Raw genomic sequence first — 13,793 nt, forward strand, 5'->3', positions numbered from 1 at the left:
GTGGGAGGGAGACCCAGAGGCCCTCAGGCCTGGGAGGAGCCGCGCTGCTGCCCACGCTCTGAGGGCGGACAGGAGGAGTTCTCAGCCTTGCTCCAGGTTGGAAGCCTGGTAAGGAGTGGAGCCCGGATGTAACCCTAAATAACTGCCTGCGTGTTAGCCCGGTATGGTGATGCACCCTGGAACCCCATAGGGGTTCCAGAGGCTGTCTCAAAAAACAAAACAGGGGCCTGGGGATTTAGCTCAGCGATTCAAGCGTTTGCTGGGTAAGCGCAAGGTTGTGAGTTTGATCCCTGTACCAAACCAAACTAAACCAAACAAAACATGAATAAAGAAATTCGCCTGTTTTGTGGTACTGGGGGTTGAATGCCGGCTTTTCCACACTGAGCCACATCCCCAGCCTTTATTATTTATTTATGTATTTATTTTTCGAGGTAAATTATACCTGTGTAATCCAGGCTGGTCTTGGAACTCATAGTGGATCCTCTTGCCTCAGGCTCCCAAATCCTGGAATGACAGATGTACTCCACCACCCCTGGCAATATATACTTTTTTTTTTTTTTTTTTTTTTTTGGTTTTTTGAGACAAGGTTTGGCTATGTGGCTCAGGCTGGCCTTAAACTCACTGTGTAGTCCAGGCTGGCCTTGAACTGGTGGCAATCCTCCTGCCTCAGCCTCCAGAGTGCTGGGACTGCAGGCATGCACCACCATACCCGACTATGAGTTTTTTAGCAGGAAGAGTGACGGCAGGTCGTCTTTGTTGAGCATGTGCCACGTGCCCGGCAATGTCATGAGCAAGACCCTGACACGTACTGGCTAAAGTGAACGTCACAGCGCCCCCCGGAGGTCACCCTTTTCCGGGTGAGGAAACAGGTGCCGCGCAGGCTGTCACCAGAAGCCACTCGCTCGCTGTCCACGGAGCCCGCCGGCGCACTGCCCCGAGCTCTGGGCGCCACACTCGGCACGATGGCCCGGGAAGGCTCGGTGCCTGCGCCCCACGCGCGCCCGCCCCGGCTGCAGGCTGCGCTGCGCTGAGGGCCCCGCCCCGGCCATGTTCCTGCGCCCCCTGCGCCCCGGCGCCCACATGGTGGCGCCCGACAGGTGTCCTCGCGCCACAGGCGACTTCCGACGCCGAGCCCCGCAGCTGTTCCAGCTGGGCCAGCCCGAGCTCTGGGCGGCCCGGGGTGCGGGGGGTCCGGGGATCTCGCGGGTGCTGGGCGGCAGCTCCTCGTGGTGGCAGGAAAGGGACGTCGGGCTGGGGGTGGGCGTCAGGAGCCCCTCGCCGCCCGTGCTGTCCACAGGGACCCGACGGGCGAAGTGCCACGTGCTGCCGCCGCTGTTCTCGCCACCCGAGCCCTGGGCCTCCTCCCCGCGACGCCCCTGGCCCGGGGAGCCGGAAGCTGTCCACAGGGGCCTGGACAGGGAGACCCCAGACCCCGTAGGCGTGCTCCTGGGAGAGCTGCTCCCCTGCAAATTCCGCGAGTTCCTGTCCCACCTGCGGGCCAAGTGCGCAGAGGAGCTGCCGGCAGAGAGTGAGGCCCATGAGCAGGGGGGGGGGGTGTCCCCGGGTCCTGGTGTCCCCACTCTGGAGCTCATAGCCCTCTCTAGACCAGGCCAGTAGAAGCACTAGAGTCAGGACCGCCCCCAGCTCTCTGCTAACCCCTCCTCCTCCAGCTCCAATGCCCTCGGCAACTCCAACTCCACGTCAAAGTCCGGTGTCCGAGCCCTGGCGGGATTCTGCTCGGCAGTGTCCCAGCTGCCAGTTCCTCCCCGACCTGCGGTGAGTGTCAGGGACCTGCTTGGTGGTGCAGGATGGCTTGGATACCTCCAGGTGGGGGGGGGGGCTGACTGTTCATGCTACATGTGGCCTGTTTGTCTTCGAGGGACCAATTGTCAGACTTCCAGGAGAGACTTGAGAAGATTTTGCACCACCAGAAATCTACCCTGGGACCCCTGAGGGGTGACCACTCAGAGCTCCCCACAGTCAGGAAGCCTAGCCTGTGAGTTAAGGCAGGGGCGTGGAGTGGGCAGAGGGTGTGTCTTCACTTGCTTAACTTTCCCTGTCTTTCACCCATGTGCTTATCCATTTATCCATCCATCAATCCATCCATCCATCCATCCATAATCAGGTCTTCTACCAACACATTCGTAATTCCTCCATGAATCCATTCATATGTTTATCATCCTTCTCACCCTCTTCCTTCCATACTTCTTTTTCATGAACCAGGTTTTCTACAACCTATTCATGAATTTCTCCATCATGCACCCATCCCCCCTGCATCCTTCCCTCCAGGCAGTTACTGTCTATTCAGACTTCCACCGTCCTTCTCATACACCCAGAAATCCAGTGCTTAATCCTCTACACCTCTTGCAAATCCAGGACCTTATCCACATCCTCATCCAGTTATGAAGATGTCCACAAACCCCCATTCCCATCTGTCTAACAATCTGGTTATCCATCCACCCACCCATCCATGCATCCTTGCAACCATCCACCTATGAACTCATCCATCCATCTATCCATCATCCACCCATCTACCCATGATACAGTCTTCTATCAGACCCTGTCACTGATTCATCTACCAGCCCATGTATCCATCAACCCACCCACTCAGTCTTCCATCCTTTCCACTTCTTCCCACTTTCATTAGGTTTTAGTATATGTCAAATCTGGGAGAAATAAGAGATGAACTTGACAGAAGAGGTTAGCTATTTGTGCTTATGTGGCGCTACATGCCAGGGCTCTGATGGAGGTGAGAAAGAACCAGCAGAAATGCCTCCAGCTTAAATAGGCTTAGGCAAAGGTAAAGGGTTCGAAGCACTGCTCATGAGTTTAAAAACCAGGGGCCACAAATACATAGCACACATTCCATTCCTTCTCATGCTGTGCCTGAGGCAGACAATACTAATGGATCACAGCACATCTCTTCTCTGAGTCTGAGAACTCTCCAGGCAGATGCCAGTAATAGATCACAGGTTGCTTTAGTTACTTTTCTCTCACTGCTAAGACAAAATACCCAGCCCCCACAAGTTAAGGGAGGAAAGGTTTATTTGGCTCACAGTTCATAGAGGCTTCAGTCCACAGTCGGCAGGCTGCAAGGCAGAGTGGCACATGGCAGAGGGGCATTGCAGAGAGAAACAGTTCATTGCTGGCAAAATGGCAGAGGCAGTGAGGGGCCTTAACAGTGTCTTTCCGCACCTTTTATCCTCCCAGACTATTTAGGGCAGGTAGGAATCACACCCGTGATCCCAGTGGACCCAGCATCACACTATGAATCAATTCCAGCTTCACACTCCGGATCCAGCCACCTCTGTGAAGCCCCACCTATGACCATGTGGAGCCTTGGGGGACATCTAGGCAGAAACCATAACACAGATGAAACACATTCCCAACCCACAGGCTCCCAGCCAGCCAGGCCAAGGCAGCACCTCCTTTTTGCAAGCTACAATCACTGGAAAGGCAGGGCCTCAGAAGGGCAGGGCCTCAGAAGAGCAGGGCCGGCCACTTGCACTCTCACACCTGGGCAGGCAGAACCTGGCCCTCTGGCAGTCTTTGGAAGGCCTCACTTTGCGATATTTGCCTTTGCATTTCGTCTCTTTGTAACCCTGTCTCGGGGGTGGGGGTGGGGGTGGACCATGATTCTCTCCATGTTACAGATAAGGAAACTGAGGCTCAAGAGTTAAGATCAAAACCTAGGGCTGCCTGAATCTTGGGTTTGAATTTTTACCATCTCTGCGCCCTCGTTGGAGAACCACCTGCAGATTGGCTGCATCCCTTACCAGCCTTACCAAGACTTTGGTCTTGTTGCCACAGTCTCTCTGCCTCAGTTTCCTTGTCTGTAGAATGGGAATAGCTGAGTGTGGTGGCTGTAATCTCAGCACTCAGGAAATGAGGCTAAGCCAGGAAGGTTGCCATGAATTCTGGGTCTTCCTGGGGTGCATAACATCATCCTTGTCTCAAAAAACCAAACCAAACAAACAAAGGGCACAGTAAAGTGGAAGCCGTGTGGGTTTGGTGGCAGGAAGCATAGTACATACTTAGCCCTCTGCCCGCAGGTGTGCAGGTTACACCAGTTGGAGTTGGGTAGGGCTTTCCGGCTCACACCCCCTGGCCTGGCCTCTCTGCAGGTTCTGTGGAGCCCCGGGCCCCGAGGCCAGGTCCAACCCCAACCCCTCCGGGGAAGGCCTGGGGCCCCGAAGGCGCAGCTGCCCTTACCGGGTGAGATTTGCAGATGAGAGCTTCACGGACAGCGCACTCCGCTACTTGGAGCGCCACTGCACAGGTAGACACTGGGGACAGGCACCTGGTACGGTGCCCCGGGACTCTGGAGAGTCGTGGCCTGGGATGCAGAGGGCAGAAGCCATGGCTGCAGCCCCCCCGAGTGGAGGGCTTCCCACTGGCCCTCAGAGAAGGCAGCTGCCCTGGCCCTTCTGGAAGGTGTCAGGGTGAGCTTCAAGGACCAAGCGGGGACTCTGAGAGCCAGCAGAAGTGGCTGCCAGGCCTGGCCACGGTCCACCTTCTGCTGACTGTCTTCTGTCCTTGAAGGCTGACCTCAGGGGCTAGCAGAGGATGTGCCCAGAAAGGTGGAGAAGGGGATGTGGGCACTGGTGTCCTGCAGGGACACAGCCCGGGCCTAGGCCCCCAGGCAGGTGTCCCGAGCTCAGCCCTCTGGGGATAGGTTCGAGGGTGTCTGTTTTGAAAAAGCTGCCCCAACTGGGTTGCAAAAAGAAGCAGAGACCCTGGCCAGGAATAATCACTGCTGAGCCCCCATCTCTTCCCTGGGCCAGGGGCCCCCAGGCCTCCCGAGTTGGCTCCCAGCAGCGATTCACTGAGTAGCTCCTGGGTACAATTCCAGGAATCCCTTCCGTGCAGCCCCACATAGATCCAGGATGCCTGCTGATTCAGGAAGGGAACCTCCCCCAGCCCCCAGACTCTCAGGAACTAGATATCAAACTGTGCTTTTTGCTCCACCCCTGTTTGTTTATGGGGAAACCGAGGCACAAGGGTCTTGTGGAGCTGCCATAGAAGCCAGGAACAGGGAGGAGCCGGCGTGACCCCTGCCCCAATACAAGGACAGAGCAAGGCTGAGACAGACAGTTTCACGCCGTGGCAGAGGGGTGATGCTTCCACTGCATCACGCCACCAGCAGCTGTGACCCCACCCAGGGCTCTGGGGCCCGGCCTTCCCCTCTCCAGTCACCTGCTGGGGCACTTTGGGTCCCTGACCAGCCCGAGTGGCAGCTTTGGGGCAAGAAGGCCTCCCAGCCCCGAGATGCCATTCCCTCAGGACTTGGCCTCCTCTCCAGGATTTCTATGGGGGTGACTGGGCTTCTGCTGCCAGACAGGGGTCTGTTTGGGGCTGAAGCAGGAATGGGGGTGCTGGAGGAAGAGCTTGGGGAGCAACGGCAGAAATAGTCACAGGAGAGTTTGAATACCCAAAGCTTCTCTGGAGGCAGGCAGAGGCCTGGGGAAGCCTGGGGTTGCCATGGAGACGGGGTTCTGTGTCAGCTGGAGAGAGAAGGAGGAGAGGAGGGCGGGGGTGCCAGCAGCTCCCCTGGAGTAGAGAACTTACTGGTGCTCTGTCCCCTGCAGCCCAGAACAGGCCTGCCACCCCACCAGCGGAGTCGGTGTCCAGGCCAGGGTTCCAGAGCTTCGGGAGGTGGCAGGATGGTTTGCCCAAAGCTGAGTATTCCTGGGCCAGAGAGGACACCACGGCCAGCTCTCCCTGCTGGGCCCAACCAGGCCTGTGAGGCCCCCTGCCTTGCATCCCCCACCCCCATCCACAGGCCTAGCACTCTGGGGTGCTCAAAGCTCACAGATTCCGGTCTCCCCCAGGGCTGCCCAGGAGCTGCAGGGCCACCTCTTTAAGAGCTCATCCCTCAACAGCAGTCTGCCCTTCACCCCCAGGGCCACCACGACGAGGCCATGGAGGAACCTTCAGGGCCTCTTGGACACCCGAAGCTTCCTGGAACAAATGGACAGGTCACCCTACTCCTGGAGCCATAAGCCAGTGAGCACCGACTCCAGCTGGTCCCGTGCATTCCTGCCCAGAGGCCTGGCAGGGGCGCAGCTATGGGGGCTTGTGGAGGCCACAGTCCCTCAAAGTTAGGGACACCACAGCTTAGAGGGTAGGCTCCCTCTAAGCCTGCTTCCTTCTTAAGGCCAGGGACCTGGCTGTTTTGTTCCTCATCTGTAAAATGGGCCCACAAGCCAGAGGTGGTAGTACATACTTATAATCCCAGCACTTGAGAGGCTGAGACAGGAGGATAACAGTGAGTTTGAGGCCAACCTTGGCTGCATAGGGAGGCCCCACCTATCTCAAAAGACAAAACCAAAACAAAACAAAACAGGGCCAAAACTCCCACAAAATAGGCCTGCAGCAGCACCCACCCACCCACTTGACTTTAATGCAGAAGCCATAGGCCCTGGCAGGCCCCTGAGTCTCCCGAGGTCCCTGGTGGTGACCAGCCACCCTCCTCTTCTCCATAGGAACCCTTTCTGCCCAACCTCGTGCTGCAGTCCATCCTGAAGCGCGGCTACCCTAGGGGCTACTAGCTCTTCCTGCCTCCTGCAACTCTGAGTGCCCACGGGCACCCCAGCTGAGGCTGCGTGCCAGCAGGGCAGTAAGGAGCGTCCTGCCTCAGCCTACAAATAAAAGTACATCCCAGGTGGCTGGGATCTGCCACTAGTTCTCACATACAGTACAAGCCTGTCTGGTGCCTGTTTTGGGGGTCTCTGGGGGTTCTTGGGCTGGAGGAGGAACAAGGTAGAATTACAGCTGGGTTTGCCAGGGTCTGTGCCTGGACCTCCCAGCATCTGTGCACCCAGATCTGCCCATACCTGAAGGAGGCGCCTGCCACATGGGGAGTCCAGGAACAGTGAACTACGCCCCCACTCTGCCACCCCTGGACAGATTTTGGGCCCCCTTCTCCCTGTCCTTGGCGCCCATCCCTGGGCCCTGATCCAGCTCTTTGTCACCACCTCCTGACCAGCGAGGACACAGCCAGGGAGGGAATTCAAAATCACAGCAGGCACCTGGCTCCTTGGAAGCCTGGGTCGCTCCTAGTGGCTGGCACTGGACAGCCAGGGGTTGGTGGTGACCTTGGGCTGCGGCTGACCAAGGCTTTTTTTGGAGAGGCGCCTTGGCTCCAGAAGAAAGGCAGTGGGTAGACTGAAAAACGATTTGGACAAAGCCGGCTCGGGGAGGTTTGGGAACAGTGCCGCAGCCGCCCCCGCGGGCGCGCACCGGGGCAGGAGCAGGAATCGGTCCCCACTCCCATCCCACCCCTGACATCACCCCCATCTCCGAACTTTCACACCCCGCTCCCCCGAGCTCAGGCTATTTCTTGGATCGCCTGGGAGGGGATCCCCAAGGAGGCCGATCTTTCCACCCCAACTCCTGGGACCTTCACCCTCCTCGTGCCTCAGTTTCCCCCGCTCGCGTGCCCACCAGCTGCAGCACCGCGTTTCTCCCACGAGGGGGCAGTGTTGGCCTGGCTTTGGCGTCGCCGAAACATTGCTTCCAGCTCCAGGTCAGAAACTTTTCCTTTCCAGTCCCCGCGTCCCTTTGGCCCGGGCTCTTGCACCTGCACGGGCCGCGGCCACACCTGAGAGGTCTGGGGGAGCTTTGTGTTTGTCACTCAAAGTGGCCAGCCTGCGGGAGCCCACGCGCCCCAAGCCTGCAGGTCCCCAGCTTGCTGCAAAGGCTGTGACCAGAGGACGCCAAGCCACAGGATCCACGAATGGGTAATGCGCGCCACGCGGGGACCCTGACGCGCCAACCTGCCACGCAGAGAAGAAGCGATGCATGCACAGCACCCCAGGCCCGTGAAGGGCAACATGGTTCGGAACACAAATCGCACACCCCAGCTCTGCCACCCCACCCATCCTCATGGTCGGGGACCCCTGCTCGCCTGGAAGCCACAAGTGTGTCCTCAATGGCCCTTTAGAAGTCCCTGTCCATCCACCAAGGTGACCCTCACTGCGTGCAAGAGCAGAGCTGGAGCTACTCCTTGGAGAAGGAGGTGTGGAGGGAGGAGAGAGGGGGCACTCCAGAGGGCCAGCCCCCTTCCTGCCTTCTGGTCCGGTAGGGTCCTCAGCCTGTCAGCCCTGGGAAGGGGGGACAAGGCCAGGGAGGGTCAGCTCTTACTGAAGGGAGCAGTTACGAAGTGTTGGAATTGGCATCAAACTCAGCACCCCCCACCGAAGGCAGTGCCTTGAGGCTCCTTCCCCCAGCGTGACCCGGTGGGCGGTGGACGGGCTGGGGGGGACCCTTCCTGCCCCACAGCAGAGAGAATGCGGGGAAGATCCGCGGAAAAGCAGGACTGTTTGGGGCAGGCAGAGCGGCAGGAGAAAGGAAGGCTGCAGGGTAGGCAACCCTGACCGGAAGTGGGGCTGGCAGGCAGAGAGGCCTGGCCGGAAGTGAGGGAGGCGCCGTGCTGCAGGCGGCGCCCTGCAGGGAGAAGGACTGACAGGGACCGTGAGGAGTCTGCAGATGGGGAAGCCAGGGCCGGGTAGGAGAGCCACCCCAACTCACTGACCGTTCAACTGCAGTTCCTACAGCGCCGATCATCCGGGTCCCCTCCTCACTCGTTGACCCCAGTGTGGTGGCAGTGGGTGGGGTGTTCAGGAGCCCATTGGGTCATGAGGGTGGGGCCTTCCTGAGTGGCATTAGTGACCTCTTAGCAGAGTCCAGAGAAGCAAGATCTCTTTCTGCCGAATGAGGACAAATGGAAGGGCAGGGAGGTGACCTTGGTTACTCCTGAAGCCAAATCTGCTTCAAGGATCACGCGGCAGTGAGGCACAGAGCACGGGGCGGGGGCGGGAGGGAGGATGCACCCCCTGCCCCAGACAGACGGGCACATGTGTCCCCTTTCCCTCATCCTACTTCCCTGACTTCTGTCGCTGCCCCCCGCCCCGTGATACCTAAGAGACAGGAGGTTGGCACTTTCCAGGATGCAACAGAGAGACGTGCCTGCCACCTCCTCCGGCAGCCCCACCAGCTTCTTGGCCCCTAGTAGCAACATCGCCGGGGAAGAGGGATACGGCTGGAGTTCACTGCTGGAGTTCACTGCGGCACTAGAGGCCACGCATCGTGCTGGACTGTGACTTCCAACACCCCCCCCACCATGTCTGTCCCCACTGTGGGAACCAGTGAGGGCAGGAGGAACCCGGGACCCGTCCTCCCGGACCTCAGAGTCCAAAGGGCAGGCACCGAGGAGGTGGGACAAGAGGAGCTGTGATGGGGACACCGGCAGCCTCCAGGAAGGCATCCGGCTTTCCTCAGCGCAGAGCACAAAGCCTTCGAGGGTGGGCTCTGCTGAGAGCTGAGCTCCACCCACTCCCCCCTTCCCTCCCTCCTCCTCATTCCTTCCACATTAGTGTTCGTTTTATGCTAGTGGGGATCGAACCCAGGGCCTATACGCTGAGCTAAATCTTGAGGCCTGCTCCCTGGACCCACTTCCGCCGCCTTTTATATTGAGTCGGGGGTCTTGCTAAGTCGCTAAATTGCCCAGGTTGGGCTGGAATTTATTACCCTCCTGCCTCAGCCTCCCAGAGTCCTGCGATCACAGGCATGCACCACCACGCCCGACTTCAGAACACTTTGGTGACGGCCAGCTGTCCTGTCCGGCTCTGTGCTGGACCCTGTGATGGAGGCATCCGGGTTCCCACCGTGCCCCCTCCCCACGGGCTGTGACCCCGCAGGCCCAGGACCCCGCGCTGGCTCCTGCTCTGCTGTCTGGTTCGGGTCCCACTTCACCCTGAACTCTGCAGACCGTGTAGCGGGACTAAAAAGCAGCAGATGCCCAGCGGGGGCCCCACGGAGGGCCGCCAGGAGTGGCCTTTGTCTTGCCTGTGCCCCCAAATGTTGTCACGGGTCCTCAGGGGACCGACGTGGCTGGCATCAGCCCAAAGGTCAGGGCCAGCAAAGCCCCTCTGAGGACTTCGCCTAACCGCTCCTGAGTGACTGGACTGCGCATGCCCACTACACCGCGTAGCAGGGGGCGGATAAGCACTGAAGCCCCGCCCGCCTCCAGGCCCCGCCCACTAGGCCGCTAACCCAGTTTCCAGGACCCGCCTTCAGGGGCAGGACTGGGCTTCTGCTCTCAAACCCCGGCGCGCGTGCTGGGGTGGGTTTTATATTTTCTTGTTGGTTTACATCAGCTCTGCACCGTGCAGGCTCTTCCGCGCTTGCTTCTCGCTCTATGATTGAATCATCATAGGAAGCTCGTTCAAATCATTGAATTGTCCAGGGGGCGACTGGGCCCAAGGTGTCTCAGGCCGAGGGTGGGTGTCCACCGCTCCTAGATGCACCGTCTGCCTGCCGAGGACAGGCATCAGCTGGCTGTGGGTCGTTGAGTCGTGTTTGGGACTGGAGGATTATTTTCAGGATATTATCCACAGCGTGGCTCTGAAATGTGTTTTGTTCTTCCCCTAAGTCTGAGCAGGGAGCTGGTGTTGGATACAAAATGTGGGGTTGTCTCAGCCTTAAAAAAATTAATCAAACAAATAATAATAATTACCCCTGGAGCCAGGCGTGGTGGTGCATGCCTGTCATCCCAGCACCCTGGGAGGCTGAGGCAGGAGGGTCAGAAGTTTGAGCTCAGCTTGGGCAATTTAGTCAATTTTGTGTCTGGAAATAAAAAATAATAATAATAGCAAGGGCCGAGGAGGCAGCTTAGCCTGGCTTCCTACCGCACTGCCAGGGGGAAATAAGAGTGCTGGCCTCAGACCCCTTCCCCTCTGCACTGGGGCTCCCCTTGTGTGGGTGCCTGTGGCTGGTGAGTGGGACCTCCCAGCAAGGAACCCCCAAGAGCTGGGTGCAGATGGGGACCCGAGGCTGGTGACTCCTTTGCACAGCACAGCGGGTCTAGGCCCAGGCCCACGAGACTGAGCTGACTGGACAAGGACCCCCTCTGTTCAGAAAAACATCCCCACACGTGGCTTTGGGTCATGCCCAGGGCTTCCAGGACCATCTGAGACTCCTCCTGCTGCTTCTGAGCCCTGTCCACTTTTGGGTCAGTGGCCAAGAGTTGCTGCAGTGGAGACTGCTCTGAGATCTCTGAGGTGTCTCATCCGGTTCCGTCCAAGCACAGAGGGCTTGGGTCACTCACCGAAGGTCATACAGCTGGGAAGGAACTAAGCCAAGATCCAAGCCCAGCCAATCTGGCCAGGTCTACACCCCTAACCTTAGGCAGGCTCCAGTCCTTGATGGGGGTCCAGGGCGCTGAGCTGATGTTAAGTGATGGAGGACAGACTCCTAGACAGTGATTCTGGCCTTCTCCCCCTTTCACCCTCCTTCCTACTCCCTGCGCCCTCCTTCCCTCTGCAGCCCTCTCTCTGGTGACAGCTGCCCTCTCTGGTGACAGCTGCCCGCTCTGGCCCTGTCCATCACCTTGCATCCTCTGGGGTTTCCCATAGGCGGGCAGGGAGGGCCGAGCAGGCTGGGTCTCGGCATCCATGGAGTTAAGACCCTAATACCATTTTCCCGCAGCAGCTTTGCGTGGTTTAGTGGAATTGAGGGTAAATCTAACTTGCAAATTTCCTCTTTTGATCTCCACCCTCAGCAGAGCTGACTGGAGATTGCTCCAGCCAGCTGCTCCAGAGGCTCCCTAGGCTCCAGAGTCCTGGGTGCCGCAAGCATGACCACTGCAGGCCAAACCTGGTCACCAGCCTGGACTCCGCAGTGCGGCAGCGGGCAGCTGGCACTTGCTCTTTCGTGCTCCCCGTGCCCCAGGTCCTTTGTGTGTCCTTTGCCACCAGCCCTGTCGCCTCCTCCGACTTGATGTCACCACCCCAGCTGAACCCATCCTTGCCCTCGGACTCACCACAGTCAGAGCTGGTCAGTGGCCATGTCCCAGGGCACAGACAGCCTCTGCTGGCACCTGTGGGCATCTGCCTCTTGCACAGTGCCTCAGTTTCCCTGTCTGGAAGAGCAGGGTGGGCCGCCTGCCCACGCCTCCCACGTGATGGTCTCCTGTACTCCCTGTGGGCTTCTGGCCCGGCTCACTCATTTCACGGTATTTGACTTCCTTGATTATCTGATTTTCCAGGGAGGAATTTTCAACACTGGGCTGAGCTGGCGTCTGCTGGCTACCTGGGCACCCGTCCCATGCCACTGGCCTGGCTGTACCTGGAGCCGTGAGGGAGGCCCATGCAGACGGCCCCTCACTGTATCGAGGCGACTGGCCATGGGGTGACGGTAGGGTGGCAGTGCTGCAGTCCTGGATGGACCAGGGCTGGGACCCTCGGTGGAAGCAGACACTGGGTTCAAATTCTGGCTCCGTCACTTCCAGGATACTTGACCCCCTCAGCTCTGTGCCTTAGGGCCTTGGCCAGCGTGGGATGCTTAACAGCCAGATAGAACCCCAGAAAGTCCCCACCCACTTTTTTGACACCTGTCATCAGCTGGCTGTGTGACCTGGGATAGGCTGCTTGCCCCTGCTGGGCTCCAGGCCACTCACCGGAGAGGATGTCCTAAATATGAAGTGACAGGGACCTGGGGGATATGAGGCTGTGTGATGGCCAAGGGACATGGCTGTTACCCTGTGATCACTGTGGCCTTTGCTCCAGAAGGGGAAACACCTCCCTGCACCGTAAGTCTACACAGCACTGTGGGAGGACAGCACGAGCAGCAGGGAGCGCCCACTTACAAGCCTTCAGCATCCAGGGAAGCAGAGGCCTAGGGGGCAAGCACGCGGGTCACCCAGCAGGATAGGCTGCACGATGTGTGTGAGTGCTGTGGCACCCCAAGAGCATGCAGGCGCCCTGCTGAGCACCCTGCAGGCATCTCAGGGCCCAAAGGCCCCCGCCAGAGCAGCAGAGGGCAGGTAAACTCAGGCCCAGAAACTGGCAAGCGCTGGCTGAGGTCGCTCAGCTCATGGGGTTCGACTCACTTCCAATGCCCGGGTTTTGGGGGCCCAGCTGGCAGCAGGACAGCACCTCTGGGGGCCAGGATGGAAGGGAGCCAGGCCAGGCCTGCCTCTTGCAGCTCCGCTGTCTGCACTGTGGCCTGGGAGGTTGGTGAGGGGCAAGGCTGAGGGAGACAGGGTGGGAACTGTTTAAAGGTCGGGCAACCTCTGGGGGACAGCCAGAGCCCCACCCCAGCAGCCTAGAAACCAGTTACCCTGTTGTTCAAGGCCCTGTGAGAGGGAAGCCCACCTCTGCCCTGCCCTGGCCGGGGGGGGGGGGGTGCGGGCACAGAATCTTCGGGGTCCCCATCTTCTCCCATCTTCTCACCTCCCGTGCAGTGTCCCTTTTGCCAAAAACTCCTCTCTTTTTTTGGTCTTTTTGAGACAGGGTCTCGAGATGTGTTGGGCGCAGGAGCTCAACATACCATACCCCACCCGGGACTAAGGACCACGCCAGCTTCCGCAATGCACTACGTCCCTCTTTAAATTAGCCAACCCGTGCACACTTCGTGCTCACTCCATACTCTGTGACAACTCCTGATTGGCCACAGCTGGATATAGTAGCCAGAGCCTGCGACCCATTCCCGCCCTGCTTCCTCGTGGCAGCCTGTGATTGGTCACGGCCAAATATATAAACCAGAGCCCGCGTAAATAAAGCAGCAGTTAACTGTCGCCCACAAGAGCGTCTCCTGTCTCATTGGGGGGCTGCGCCGGTCAAGATGCAGTTCAGGCTGGCCTTGAGCTCATTTTGTAGCCCAGGCTGGTCTCAGCCAGCACTTGCCAGTTTCTGGGCCTGAGTTTATCTGCCCTCACAATGACCCTCCTCTGTCGGCCCCCCAGTGCTGGGATTACAGACCTGGGCCACCACGCCCGGCTCTTTGTTTTT

The 13,793-nt window shown here is 58.9% G+C and overlaps 1 protein-coding gene and 2 long non-coding RNA genes across 8 annotated transcripts; 2 read left to right on the plus strand and 1 right to left on the minus strand.

The window, feature by feature from the left end:
* Positions 1-404: 404 nt before the first annotated feature.
* On the plus strand, positions 405-6,703 carry CUNH9orf50 (chromosome unknown C9orf50 homolog). 6 transcript variants are annotated; one of them, XM_063244199.1, is made up of 7 exons: positions 406-1,528; positions 1,671-1,776; positions 1,880-1,996; positions 4,125-4,279; positions 5,589-5,742; positions 5,904-6,006; positions 6,486-6,703. In XM_063244199.1, the coding sequence occupies exons 1-7, from the start codon at positions 1,048-1,050 to the stop codon at positions 6,549-6,551; spliced, it is 1,182 nt and encodes a 393-aa protein (XP_063100269.1). In that variant the 5' UTR covers positions 406-1,047; the 3' UTR covers positions 6,552-6,703. The 6 variants fall into 6 exon arrangements, with proteins under 6 accessions (XP_063100268.1, XP_063100269.1, XP_063100271.1 ...); XM_063244197.1 differs by having other exon boundaries at positions 411-1,528; positions 5,832-6,006; XM_063244198.1 differs by having other exon boundaries at positions 405-1,528; positions 5,904-6,703.
* LOC134474991 (uncharacterized) lies at positions 3,028-8,698 on the minus strand. The gene is made up of 2 exons (XR_010045971.1): positions 8,537-8,698; positions 3,028-8,105 (listed from the first exon to the last, which is right to left on the minus strand). It is a non-coding gene; the product is annotated as an uncharacterized LOC134474991 (long non-coding RNA).
* A 1,839-nt stretch (positions 8,699-10,537) lies between these two features.
* Positions 10,538-13,587, plus strand: LOC134474993 (uncharacterized). Its single transcript, XR_010045973.1, has 2 exons — positions 10,538-12,826; positions 13,296-13,587. It is a non-coding gene; the product is annotated as an uncharacterized LOC134474993 (long non-coding RNA).
* The last annotated feature ends 206 nt before the right edge of the window (positions 13,588-13,793 follow it).

The sequence above is a fragment of the Cavia porcellus genome, unplaced genomic scaffold (assembly GCF_034190915.1).
Source record: "Cavia porcellus strain 051 isolate PalLab524CR breed Dunkin Hartley unplaced genomic scaffold, mCavPor4.1 scaffold_49, whole genome shotgun sequence".
Taxonomy (NCBI): domain Eukaryota; kingdom Metazoa; phylum Chordata; class Mammalia; order Rodentia; family Caviidae; genus Cavia; species Cavia porcellus.

Bases quoted from the DNA above. Each gene is read 5' to 3' on its own strand.
- CUNH9orf50 (XM_063244196.1), top strand. From the start codon at position 1,048: ATGTTCCTGCGCCCCCTGCGCCCCGGCGCCCACATGGTGGCGCCCGAC. The intron at 1,777-1,879 runs GTGAGTGTCAGG...TTTGTCTTCGAG, and splicing joins CAGTTCCTCCCCGACCTGCG to GGACCAATTGTCAGACTTCC. The intron at 4,280-5,588 runs GTAGACACTGGG...TGTCCCCTGCAG, and splicing joins CTTGGAGCGCCACTGCACAG to CCCAGAACAGGCCTGCCACC.